The sequence below is a fragment of the Mobula hypostoma genome, chromosome 2 (genome assembly GCF_963921235.1).
Source record: "Mobula hypostoma chromosome 2, sMobHyp1.1, whole genome shotgun sequence".
NCBI classification, from domain to species: domain Eukaryota; kingdom Metazoa; phylum Chordata; class Chondrichthyes; order Myliobatiformes; family Myliobatidae; genus Mobula; species Mobula hypostoma.
The window spans coordinates 122399202-122413505 of record NC_086098.1 but is presented as its reverse complement, the minus strand read 5'-3'; the positions used below and the strand labels follow the sequence as shown (position 1 = coordinate 122413505).

Genomic DNA, 14304 nt, shown 5'->3' with positions numbered 1-14304 from the left:
CTCAACCATTAGAGCACAAGTACAAAATCAGTATTCAGCCATTCAGCCCAGTGAATCTGTTTAACCTTTTCTCTCAACCCCATTCTTTTGCTGCCTTTTTGTAACACTTAACCCCCCCCCCCACCACCAATCAAAAATCTATCAATCTCTTCCGATGACCTGCACAGCCCTCTGGCAACAAATTCCACAGATTCACCACTCTCGGGCTAAAGAAATTAATCTTCACCTCTGTTTTAAATGGACTTCCTCCAAGCCAGTGGGACTTAGGCCTTGTCTGCTGCCAGTGTCTGCAGGACCATGGCACCTCCTGAAGTTTCATGACATTAATTCCTCTGGTATCTAGGCTTGAGGCAAGGTCAGCATCTACTGCCCATCCCTCATGCCCCTTGAGAAGATGGCAGTGAACCTCTTTCTATAATTGTACTTTCTTCTGCTGAAGGTCCAACAGAGAGGGTATTCCAGGATTTAGGTCAAGGAATGGTGAAGGAACAGTGACGGATTTTCTAAGGGCAGAGACTGTGCTGAGAGGAAATTAGCAGGAGAGTGGGATTGCTCTGCAATTTAGCAGAGACTCAAAGGGCCAAAATAGTCACTCCCTGTGGAAAATTTAAGAAAAAAAATGACAACACTGGGAGCTGTTTGGCCCATTGTGTTTGTTTTGGTTCCCTGAGCTAATCCCATTTGTCTGAACTAGGCCATGTCCCTCTAACCCACAGTTAGTGCGACACTATTACAGCTTGGGGCATCAGAATTTAGAGGTCAGTTTTGGTGCTGACTGTACAATCTCTCTGAGGATTGTGTGGGTTTTCTCCAGGTGCTCCAGTTTCTTCCCATAGTTCAAAGCCATATCAGTTAGTAGGTTAATTGGTCATTGTAAACTAACCTGTGATTAGGCTGGGGTTAAATCAGGGGTTGCTAGCAGTGTGGCTTAAAAGAAAATCTTACCCATGTACCCATGCAAATGCCTTTTAAATGTTCTGATTGTACCCGCCTCTACCACTTCCTTCAGCAGCTCATTCCACATATCCAGCACTCACTGTGTGAATAAACTCCCTTTAAATCTTTCCCTTCTCACCTTAAACCTATGCCCTCTAGTTTTAGGCTCCCCTATCCTTGAGGAAAATATGATTTACTCATGATTCTGTAAACCTCTATCAGGTCACCCTTCAGCTATCTTCACTCCAGGGAAAACATTCCCAGCTTGTCCAATTGCCCTATAACTCGAGCTGTCCAGCTGCATTCCTGCGAACGTTCCTCACAATCTACCTTTATGATCAGCTCTGCACAAGTACTGTATCTCATAGCCACCACATGAGAATCCTTCCATACGTCAGGTACTGCTGACTAATCCACATGCTTCCCTTCTTACAGTGGATGGTGTGGCACTAGGAACTGCTGCGGGATCTTCCCAGCTCTCACTCCAGCTCATCGTCTTCTTTGCTGTTATACTGCACAAGGTGAGTCGACAGCAGCAGCAGGGACAACTTGACTGTTGGGGTGGGGGGAGGGGGAGTGTTCCTTTTGGATGCATGCCTTTTGGTGCCCTGGCAAATATAATTGATTTATTATCATATATTAAAGGATTGACGGTGGATATGCAATGGCAGGCATTTAAAGGTTGCATGGATGAACTACAACAATTGTTCATCCCAGTTTGGCAAAAGAATAAATCAAGGAAGGTAGTGCACCCGTGGCTGACAAGAGAAATTAGGGATAGTATCAATTCCAAAGAAGTAGCATACAAATTAGCCAGAGAAAGTGGCTCACCTGAGGACTGGGAGAAATTCAGAGTTCAGCAGAGGAGGACAAAGGGCTTAATTAGGAAGGGGAAAAAAGATTATGAGAGAAAACTGGCAGAGAACATAAAAACGGACTGTAAAAGCTTTTATAGATATGTAAAAAGGAAAAGACTGATAAAGACAAATGTAGGTCCCCTGCAAACAGAAACAGGTGAATTGATTATGGGGAGCAAGGACATGGCAGACCAATTGAATAATTACTTTGGTTCTGTCTTCACTAAGGAGGACATAAATAATCTTCCAGAAATAGTAAGGGACAGAGGGTCCAGTGAGATGGAGGAACTGAGCGAAATACATGTTAGTAGGGAAGTGGTGTTAGGTAAATTGAAGGGATTGAAGGCAGATAAATCCCCGGGGCCAGATGGTCTGCATCCCAGAGTGCTTAAGGAAGTGGCCCAAGAAATAGTGGATGCATTAGTGATAATTTTTCAAAACTCGTTAGGTTCTGGACTAGTTCCTGAGGATTGGAGGGTGGCTAATGTAACCCCACTTTTTAAAAAAGGAGGGAGAGAGAAATCGGGGAATTATAGGCCGGTTAGCCTAACGTCGGTGGTGGGGAAACTGCTGGAGTCAGTTATCAAGGATGTGATAACAGCACATTTGGAAAGCGGTGAAATGATCGGACAAAGTCAGCATGGATTTGTGAAAGGAAAATCATGTCTGACGAATCTCATAGAATTTTTTGAGGATGTAACTAGTAGAGTGGATAGGGGAGAACCAGTGGATGTGGTATATTTGGATTTTCAAAAGGCTTTTGACAAGGTCCCACACAGGAGATTAGTGTGCAAACTTAAAGCACACGGTATTGGGGGTAAGGTATTGGTGTGGGTGGAGAATTGGTTAGCAGACAGGAAGCAAAGAGTGGGAATAAACGGGACCTTTTCAGAATGGCAGGCGGTGACTAGTGGGGTACCGCAAGGCTCAGTGCTGGGACCCCAGTTGTTTACAATATATATTAATGACTTGGATGAGGGAATTAAATGCAGCATCTCCAAGTTTGCGGATGACACAAAGCTGGGTGGCAGTGTTAGCAGTGAGGAGGATGCTAAGAGGATGCAGGGTGACTTGGATAGGTTGGGTGAGTGGGCAAACTCATGACAGATGCAATTTAATGTGGATAAATGTGAAGTTATCCACTTTGGTGGCAAAAATAGGAAAACAGATTATTATCTGAATGGTGGCCGATTAGGAAAAGGGGAGGTGCAACGAGACCTGGGTGTCATTATACACCAGTCATTGAAAGTGGGCATGCAGGTACAGCAGGCGGTGAAAAAGGCGAACGGTATGCTGGCATTTATAGCGAGAGGATTCGAGTACAGGAGCAGGGAGGTACTACTGCAGTTGTACAAGGCCTTGGTGAGACCACACCTGGAGTATTGTGTGCAGTTTTGGTCCCCTAATCTGAGGAAAGACATCTTTGCCATAGAGGGAGTACAAAGAAGGTTCACCAGATTGATTCCTGGGATGGCAGGCCTTTCATATGAAGAAAGACTGGATGAACTGGGCTTGTACTCGTTGGAATTTAGAAGATTGAGGGGGGATCTGATTGAAACGTATAAGATCCTAAAGGGATTGGACAGGCTAGATGCGGGAAGATTGTTCCCGATGTTGGGGAGGTCTAGAACGAGGGGTCACAGTTTGAGGATAGAGGGGAAGCCTTTTAGGACCAAGGTTAGGAAAAACTTCTTCACACAGAGAGTGGTGAATCTGTGGAATTCTCTGCCACAGCAAACTGTTGAGGCCAGTTCATTAGCTATGTTTAAAAGGAAGTTAGATATGGCCCTTGTGGCTACAGGGGTCAGGGGGTATGGAGGGAAGGCTGGGTTCTGAGTTGGATGATCAGCCATGATCATAATAAATGGCGGTGCAGGCTCGAAGGGCCGAATGGCCTACTCCTGCACCTATTTTCTATGTTTCTATGTTTCTATATTGAAAGGTTTGTGTGCCATCCGGACAGATCATTCCATACATAAGTACATCATTTAGTAAAAAGCAATAACAGAAAGCATAACAGTGTTACAGTTACAGACAAAATGCAGTGCAGGAGGACAAATTATTTCTAAAGGCTACGATGAGGTTATCTCGGAGATCAAAAGTTCATTTTGTATTAGTTGAGAGGTCTGTTCAGGAGCCTGATAAAAGCAGGAGAGAAGCTGTCCTTGAACCTGGTGGTACATGTTCTCAAGCTTTCATATCTTCTGCTCGATGGGAGGAAGAGAGAATGACCCAGGTGGGAGAGGTCTTTGATTATATTGTCTGCTTTCCTAAGGCAGCAGAAAGCATAAACAGTCAATGAAAAGAAAGCTGGTTTGTGTGACAGACTGGGCTGTGTTCACATCTGCAGTGTCTTGCAATCATGGGCACAGCAGTTGCCATAAACCATTATTGCCCCAATGCCACCTGGTCATGTATTTCACATTGGAGTTCCCTTTGCCTGAGTTGACACCGGTTTTTCACTGCAGTAATATGTTTCATTGGCTGCCAGGATGTCCTGACATTATTCAGGCCACTGCAGAAATGCAGGTTCTTTTGCAAGGCGGGCAAAAAGCTGTACCTAGTGTGGGCACCATGTGCCAACTCTTGTGATGTCATTGGGCCACTGGCAAGGATAGGGGTTGAGGGGTGTGAGGCCATTGGACTCATCCATGTGTGGATATCTTGGATATCAAAGGACTGGAGAGCACCCACATTGGTCCTGTCCTGTCAGAGTGAATGGTGAGTCCAGCAGCAGTGGGGGCTCAGCCTTTGCATGTTAATATCCTGGATAGTGATGTGGAGAGGAAGGGTTTGGCTGGTGACTGAAAAATAACATCAGAGGCCTGGTAACTAAGGAAATCAGTTCAAGCCAGTCAAACAGAATATGCACCAATGACTAATTATACTTCCTGCTGGCTCAGGAAAGCAACCATTATAATCAAAGACCTGTCCCTCCATTGATATTCTCCCCTTTCCCATCGAACGGAATATTGAAAAAGCTTGAGAACACACACCACAAGACTAGGTTCAAGGACAGCTTTGCTGATATTAGCCTCTTGGATTCACCTCCTTCTCTGATAAAGGATGAACTCTTGATCTGTTAATCTACCATGTCATGTCCCCTGCACTTTTCTCTGTAACTGTAGAACTGTACTTTGCATTATTATTGCTTTTCCTTGTGTGCTATGTCGATGTAGAGTATGATCTGTCTGGAAGGCATGCAAACAAAAACTTTTAATTGTATCCCCGTGCACTTGACAGTGATAATTAGTACCAAGGTAACATGGGATGTGAGCAAAATGGAGCCAGGAGCAAATTGCTGATTGATCACGGACAGAGATGCTGGTGTGTAGAGCCAGGGCAAGGCTCAAAGCCTAAGGTCTCTACTGCCTTCCACAACCCAGCAGTGGCTGACAGTGTGTCCACTGAGGAATATCTGAGCTGAAACCCTGAGTGAATGTGGGTGGTGTTGTCAGTGATGTTGTCTGTGGGTAATTTCAGGCACCTGCATCATTTGGTTTGGTCTCGTACCTGATGCACGCTGGGCTGGAGAAGAGACAGATCCACAAGCACCTGCTGGCCTTCTCTCTGGCTGCCCCACTGCTGGCCGTCAGCACCTTCTTCATTGTCCGCAAGGTGAGGACATTCTCTGCAAACCAGAGTCCCAGCCTAATCTGACTCCAATCAGGACTTTATCCTAACACGTCCTCCAACATTAAACGAGTACCCTGTCCCCATCCCCAACATAATCCCCACTCTAAAACAGGTCCCTGTGCCTAAATTCTACCATTATAAACCAGTATCCCATCCTAAACAGATCCCCAACCTAATCACACATTCCTCCTTAAAAACTCACCTCAACCTGATCCTCAGTCTAAACTTTTTCCCAGATTCTCACCTACCCTAATCCCACATCCCAACACATAACATGCCCCCCCAACTGACACAGCCACCTTAAATAATCCCCATCCTGCACTTTCATATACTCTCACCCTAAATTTGCACCTTGTTTCAAAATACACCTGTATTAGATGTGTGACCTCCTTATTTTTAAGCCTAGATCTAGTTACTCCTGCAAAGAGAAACACAGTCTCCACATCACGCAGGACCATAAGTGTTTCACTTAAATCCCCTTTCATGCTTCTAAACTTGAGCAGTTCAATTTCTCCTCGTAACACAACCCACTATTCCAGTTATTGGTCTGGTAAACCCAATGCATTAATATACAGTGCCTATAAAAAGAATTATATATGTAATTGTCACGTGCTTCTTACTCTCTCAAATATCAACACTCTTTACAGTACTCCACTTGTGGTCTTGCCAATCTCCTTTATGACTAAAACATAGTCTCATTAATGTTTGCATTCAATTCCCCTTGTAATGAACAATAATACTGTGAGGCTATACCTGCACACTGGTTTTCAGTGACTCATGGAGTAGGATACCTAAATCCCTCTGCACCTTGGAGAACTTTTGATGGACTCACTTGCCTACTCAGTTACTCAATCCATATCCTTTTGTGGGGTCCTCTTCACATCTTTCCTCCCTCCCTGCAAATTTTGCAGATATACTTTTGATTCCCATCTAATTCATTCATATAAATCATAAAGCATGAGCTATTGCCTACCACAATAACTTTTGCTACAGCACCTTATCAAACACCTTCTGAAGGTCTCAGCACAGTGCCACCACCCATTCCTCTTTATCCACACATTACTACTTTGAAGTACCCTAGTTGCGCCAGAGTCATAGAGCACTACAACACAAAAGCAGGCCCTTCGGTCCATCTAGTATATACTATTATTCTGCCCAGTCCCATTGACCTTCATCTGGACCATAGTCCACCATACCACTCCCATCCATGTACTTATCCAAACTTCTCTCGCCACTCCACAGGCAACTAGTTCCACACTCTCACCACTCTCTGAGTGATGTTCCCCAATTTCACTTCTTACACTTGACCCATGACCTCTAGTTCTATTCTCACCCAACCTTAATGGAAAGATTTACCTAATCTGTACCCCTTATAATTTTGTACACCTCAATCAAATCTGCCCTCACTCTCCTATGGTCCCCTATAAAATCCTAACTATTGACTCAGGTCCTCAAGCCCTGTCAATATCCTTGTAAATTTTCTCTGCACTCTTTCAATTTTATTCATATCTTTACTGTGGGTAGGTGACCAGAACTACACACAGTACTCCAAATTAGGTCTAACCAATGTCTTGTATAACTTCAACATAACAGCCAGTTCCTGTACTCAATACTTTGATTTATGAAGGCCAATGTGCCAAAAGCTTTCTTTATGACCGTATCTACTTGTGATGCCACTTTCAAGAAATTATGGATCTGTATTCCTAGATTTCTCAGTTTTACTGTACTCCTCAGTTCCCTACTGTTTACTCTGTAAGTCGTACACTGGTCGTTCTCCCAAACTGCAACACCTCCTGCTTGCATGCATTAAATTCCATCTGTAATTTTTTTGGCCCATTTTACCATCTGATCCTAATCCAGCTGCAAGCTTCGATAGCCTTCTTTGCTGTCCACTACGCCCCCAATCTTGTGTCATCCACACATTTGCCATATTATCGTCCAGATGTTTGATATAAATGCCAACAACAATGGACCCAGCACTAATTCCTGTAGAACACTACTCACAGACCTCCAGAGGCAACTACCACTCTCTGGTTTCTCCCACAAAGTCAAAGTCTAACCCAATTTACTACCTCGTCCTGAATGCTAATCAACTGACCCTTGACCAACCTCCCATGTGGGACCTTGCCAAAATCTATGTAGGCAACATCCACTGCATTTCCTCTATCAAATTTTCTGGTAACTTCCTCAAAAATGCTATAAGCTTGATTAGACACAACCTACCATGCCTAGAGCCAAGTTGATTATCCCTAATATCTATCTATCCAAATATTTATATATCCAGTTCCTCAGAATACCTTCCAATAACTGATGTCAGGCTCTCTGGCCTATAATTTCCTTGCTTATTCTTAGAACCTTTCTTAGACAACAGAACATTAGCTATCCTCCAATCCTCTGGCGCCTCACCTGTGACTAAGGATGGTTTAAATACCTTTGACGGGGTCACTTACCTGCACTAGCCTCCCACAAGGTCCTTTGTGAGGCCCTGGGAATTTATCCATCCTAATTTTCCTTGAACAGCAAGCATTTCCTCCTCTGTAATCTGTGCACGGTCCATCCATACACTGCTGTTTTGCCTTAGATCTGTAGACACTGTGTCCATCTCCCAAAGAAATACAGATGCAAATAAAAAAATCCATTTAAGATCTCTCTCATCTGTTTCAGCATGCATAGATAACCATGCTGATCTCCAAACCGATCAATTTTGCCCCTTGCTATCCTTTTGCTCTTAATATATCTGTAGACGCCCTTGGGATTCTCCTTCGCTTAGTCTGCTCATGCAACCTCATGCCTTCTTTTAGCCCTCCTGCTTTCCCTCTTAAGTATTCTCTTGCATTTCTTTTAGTCCTCAAGTACCACATTTGTTCCTTGCTGCCTGTATTTGTTATGTACCTCCCCCTTCTTAACTGGGGCCTCAATATCTCTCAAAAACCAAAGTTCCCTAAACCTGTTACTTTTGCCCTTTATTCTAATAGGAACATACAAACTCTGTACTCCCAAAAGTTTAACTTTTGATGGCCTCCCACATACCAAGCATGCCTTTGTCTGAAAACAACTTATCCCAATCTACAATTGCCAGATACTTTGAGACCATCAAAGTTGGCCTTTCTCCAGTTTAGAATCTCAACTCGGGGACCACTTCTATCCTTCTCCATAACTATCTTGAAACTAACAGAATTATGATCATTGGATCCAAAGTGTTCCCCTACACACACTTCTGTCACCTGCCACGTCCCTTTCCCTAGAAGGAGATCCAGTGCCACACTCTCTCTAGCTGTGACCTCTATATATTGAATAAGGAAACTTTCCTGAACACATTTGACAAACTCTATCCCATCCAGCCCTTTAACAGTATGGGAATCCCAGTCAATATGTGGAAAGTTGAAATTACCCATCACAACCTTGTTTTTTTATATAACTCTGTGATCACTCTACAAATTTGTTTCCCTAACCTAATGATCAAACATCATATCCTTTTCACTAAGCCATGCTGATTACTTTGTATTTTTCTAAGTGTCTTGCTACAACATCTTTAATAACCTTTTCCTTGTGATACATGCTAACCTTTATAGAACATAGAACAGTACAGTACAGGAACAGACCCTTTGGCCCACAATGTTTTGCTCAACTAATAAAATTAGTAATCAAATACCTACCTAAACTAATCCATTCTGACCACACAATGTCCACATTTTTCTTTTATCATGTTCATGAGCATAGCTAAGATCCTACCAAACAACTCTACCACCACCCCTGGTAGCGCAACAAAAACTTGCCCTCTCAATTTCAATGCATGCTCTCTGGTATTAGACATTTCAATACAGTATGGATATAAAGATACTGTCTGTCTACTCTATCTATGCCTCTTATAGTCTTATAAACCTCTATCAGATCTCTCCTCAGCCTCTGCCACTCCAGATAAAACAATCTAAGTTTGTCCGATCTCTCCTTATGCCTCACACTCTACAATCCAGGCAGCATCCTGGTAAACCTCTTTTACACCCTCTCCAAAGCCTCAACATTCTTTTTATAATAGGACAACCAGACCTGAATGCAATCCTCCAAATGCAACCTAATTCAAGTTTTATAAAGCTGCAACATAACTTCCCAACCCTTGAACTCAATTCCTTGAGTAATAAAGGCAAGCATGCCATATGATTTCTTTATCACCCTATCAACCTGGGTAGCTACTTGGACCCCAAGATCCTTCTGCACACCAGCACTGTTAGGGTCTTATTGTAGGGCTGAATAAACATGCTGTTGGAGGGATGAGTTTATCAGTGACGTTGCAGCCGATACTTACCTGGTGATTATCAGTTTTTTGTTCACTGATTCAGTGCTAATCTCTAGGGCTAATTAACCTATCAATTTGCATATCTTTGAGATGTGGGAGGAAACGGAAGAACCTAAGAGAAACACACGTGGTCATAGGAAGAATGTGCAAACTCCACATAGATGACACTAGAGGTCAGGATTGAACCTGGGTCTCTTACACTGTCAGGCAGTGGAACTACCAGCTTACCTCTACGCTGCTGACTTTGAATGTGTGTTTCTTCTCCCCTCAACAGAGCAGTCTGGAATCTGTGCAACAGACCAAGGCCACCGGCATTGGGCTGCTCTTCTCCGCTGGAACCTTCCTCTATGTTGCATCTGTGCATGTTCTTCCTGAGGTCAGTGGCCAACATTCCCACCAGGTCACCAATGGACATGGCAAGAAAGGGCTGGGCTTCCTGGAGAGCCTGACGCTGATTGTGGGCTGTACCATTCCTGTTTTCCTCTCGCTGGGACTCCATGATGGCTAGTTGTGATTTGGACCACTGCTCTCATCTTCGGTCCTGCCCTACCCCTGCTTGAACTGCAAGGGCAGGGCAGCTCTGAGACAGCCCCCATTCAAATTCTGGAGGTGGATGCTGCAGAAAAACTAACATCTCCAAAACCTAATGGCCCATGATCATCCATGTTAAGGTGATGGGACTTGGGAGAGCCAATGTATCATGTTGGAGTGTAGAAGAAGGGGTCTATGCTCCCTTGTACCAGTTAATAATCTGGAGTCATCACCACCAGTGCAGGAGAGTTTGCACTTTTTCTTTAACACAAACTCTACTCCCTCTCTCTCACTCACCATCATGCACATTCTCTCTATCACTCTGTATGTGTTACATTATTTCTCACTATCACACACACACTCACCCCTTCTGATATCTGTGAAATTCTTAACAGGTACACAGAGAATGCTCAGGAGAGCAAAGCAGGTAAATGAGAGCCTGATTACTCCCTTGGTACATTTGCAACAAAGTCATATAGTTATTACAAGTGACTTTTCCAAGCAATCTTTTCTTCCTTTCAAATAATTTTTAATCAGGTGTACATTAGTGAGTGATGGCGAGACACATTTAGTTGATGTCATTGGGGCAATGCACAAGATCATTCATCGTCTATTTAGACATTGAATGGAAAAACACATCCTTGCCCTGGCTTGAGCGCTAGGATGGCCAGTGTGAAGAACTATCAACTAGGTAAAAGAATCTTGTAACATAAACTTTCAGATGAATTTTTGTTGTTGACCCATTTGTTAGGGTAGAGCAGAAGGGAATGAACTATCATTGTAAACTCCACCAGGGTGGAGATGAATTATTGGTGGAGAAGTGCAGAGTAGGAATTGTAGATTACTACGGCAAATAGTACACAGAAAGGGTGAATTACTGAGATAATGGCTGGGAGAGGTGAAATATTGTGGCATTAGAAAGAGGAGAATTTCTAGGGTGACAACAGGGAGAGGATGAGTTAGTGGGGTGAGAGGTGAATTGTTTACAACAGGTAGCCAAGTCAAGCTAGGGCCTACATGTCAGTCAGCCTGACAATCAGTAGTAGGGAAGTCACTGAAGATAATTCTATGGAACACTACCTCCCAACATTTGGATAGGTAGACTCTGATTAGGAGTCAACATGGCTTTGTGTGTGGTAAGTCTTGCTTGATGAACCTTTTAAGAGGTAACCTAAGTTAGATGAGGGTTGGGCAGTTGTTGTCCATTTCAATTTGAGCAAGGCCTTTGACAAGGATCCACATGGTAGGCTGGTCTGGAAGGTGAGGTCCCATGATATACAGCGAGAGCTAGTTTGGTGAATCAAAATTGGTTCAAAGGTAGGAAGCAGAGGATAGTGGTTAAAGATTATTTCTTGGAATGGAGGCCGATGACTAGTGGTGTGCCACAGTGGTTGGTGTTGGTACCCTTGTAACTCATTATTTACATAAATGATTTGGATGTGAATGCTCAAGGCTTGATCATTAAGTTGTGGATAACACAAAATCAGGAGGTGCTGTTGATAGCTAAGTCGTTTATTACAGATTACAAGAAGATCATGATCAGTTAGTGAAGTGGGCTGACGAGTAGCAAATGAATTTCAGTAAGTCTGGGGTGATACAATTTGGAAAATCAAACCAGCATAGGACTTGTATGAATGGTAGGGCACTAGGGAATGGAATGGAACAGAGGGACTTGGGAATACAAGTGCATACAAGTGTTTTTCTGTAAGTGGCATCAGAAGTAGATGGGCTAGCCTTCATCAGTCAAGGTACTGAGTGTAGGAATTTGGACATTATGTTGGCAGTTGTGTAAGTCATTGTAGATCACTACGGCAAATAGTACACAGAAAGGGTGAATTACTGAGATAATGACTGGGAGAGGTGAAATATTGTGGCATTAGAAAGAGGAGAATTTCTAGGGTCACCTTGTTATAGAAATAGTTAAATTGGAAAAATTTACAAGGATGTTGCCAGGATTAGAGAGCCTGAGTTAGAGGAAGAGGTTGGCCGGAGTACATTTTTATTCCCTGGAACATAGGAGAATGAGGGGTGACCCTATAGAGTGTTTAAAGTTATGAGAGGCATGGATAAGGAGGATGGTAACTGTCTTTTCCTCAGGGTTGACAGGTCTAAAACTGGGTGGTTTAAATTTAGGGTGAGAGATGAACCGGAGGAGAAATGTTTTCACAGAGAGGGTGGTGAGTAAATGAATGAGCTGCTAGAGGAAGTGGTTGAGGCAGGTACAATGGTATCATTAAAGAAGCATTTGGATAGGTAAATGGAGGGTTGCAGCATGAAGGGTTATGGGCCAAATGCAGGAAAGTGAAACTAGCAAGGTGGACAGTGTGGTTGGCATGGATTGGTTGGGCCGATGGCCAATATCCATGCTGTATTACACTCTACCAATAATGCTCCGAAGATGTTCAGTCTCCTGAATGTGCAGATAATATCTGAGGCTTAACCTGCTAAATATTTATTGAACTATCTAAATTCTTAGATTGTCACTAAGAGGCAAAGAAAAATCCTTTTGGGGAACCAGAAAAATGTCAAAAGATAAATTTGAAACAGAAGAACAGCACGTCTTATACCCTAATGTCCTGGCATAATGTTTGGAAAAGACTCTAAAGGACAACACATTGCCATTATCTCTGTCCCAGTTCAACCTATTTACCCCCATCTGGAAGATTATTCGCCCATTGTGTGACCATTCTTAAGATTACTGTTTAGCAGTATCAAATGCCCCCCTACTGGTATTCGGACCTGAAATCCTGGGCCTTTTTAGTCTTTCTGCTGCCTGTGATTGAAATTGCACAATATCCAAGCTGCAATCTGATTGTTTTTCCTTCCTGTATACTTGAACCTCTCTCCTTTGACTGTTGCTCCACTTAGTAATTGGAGAGTTGTGAACTGGGGAAAGTGAGGGAAAAGCGGTATGTGAAGTAGTACAGAGCTGGGGTAGAACTGGGTGGTTGGAGTAGAGACCAGTGAGAGAGTTAAAAGGTACTGATAATCAACAGGCAGGAGATCAGCAGGCTGAGGAAAAGGAGTAGACAAGATTGTGTGTAACACACACAAAATGCTGGAGGAACTCAGCGGGCCATGCAGCATCTATGGAAGAGAGTACAGTTGACGTTTCAGGCCTAGACCCTTCATCACCTGTACTCTTTTTCCATAGATGCTGCCTAGTCTGCTGAGTTCCTCCAGCATTTTGTGTGTGTTGCTTGGATTTCCAGCATCTACAGATCTTCTCTTGGTTAAGATTGTGTGCGTATCAAGTTTGTGTAGCAGCACTGGGTGTCCATTTGTCTTCATGATCTATCAAGACTCTCCTGAGAAGTTATCTGCAGTATGGAGGACTGCCGAAAGTAATGATTTAATCACACATACTGTCAGATGCTTGATAGAATCAGTGTAAATGAGAGTTGGTCATCTACCATTGTTCCTGTTGCCCTTTAAGATGTGACTATTTCTGCAGGGTACTGTTTTATCCAAAAGCTGTCTATATTAATATCGTAATCTCATCAACAGTTGGTATTAGCCTCAATACAATTTTTATGTTCAGCTCTCAAGACCTAATGAAGATAGAAGCTGTAATATATTAATTTCAATTTAAAACCTATGGTTAGAAAGCATAATGTATTATTTTAATATAGAAAGGATAAATGTGTTGAGCTGTTTAGTCATCTGTCCTATGTAAATAAAATTATTTGATTCAAATTATTTGTACACAGTTTTCTTTTGGACAGCAGGTTGTGGTCCAGTACCACTCTACCAAGTATAGGTTCAGTGTTTCAGTCTGTGCCTCAATAGTCAGGGATCAGGCTAAAATGTTGTCTTCTGATTTGTGCAGCAAAGAAAATAGAACAATACTGCAACTTCCTCAGCTGGTCAGAGGGGGTAACATTAATGGTACAGGATGCTGGCTTGTTTTTGGACCAATTAATGCAAGATGAGCAATTAATCCTGACAATTGTCAAAGCTGAGTTTGTCAGATGCACAAGCAGATGGCTGCACAGGTGCAATGAAAAACGTACTTGCAATAGCATCATGGTCAATGGCATCATTTAAGCA

At 43.0% G+C, this 14304-nt stretch overlaps 1 protein-coding gene across 1 annotated transcript in view; it reads left to right on the top strand.

The window, feature by feature from the left end:
- Positions 1 to 13942, top strand: part of LOC134342446 (zinc transporter ZIP9-B-like) — a 57426-nt gene extending 43484 nt beyond the window's left edge. Inside the window, exons 5-7 of the mRNA XM_063040583.1 lie at positions 1372 to 1457; positions 5277 to 5411; positions 9998 to 13942. Of these exons, the coding sequence (XP_062896653.1) occupies positions 1372 to 1457; positions 5277 to 5411; positions 9998 to 10231 (455 nt within the window). The 3' untranslated portion in view covers positions 10232 to 13942. The remainder of the gene's footprint in view (positions 1 to 1371; positions 1458 to 5276; positions 5412 to 9997) is intronic.
- The last annotated feature ends 362 nt before the right edge of the window (positions 13943 to 14304 follow it).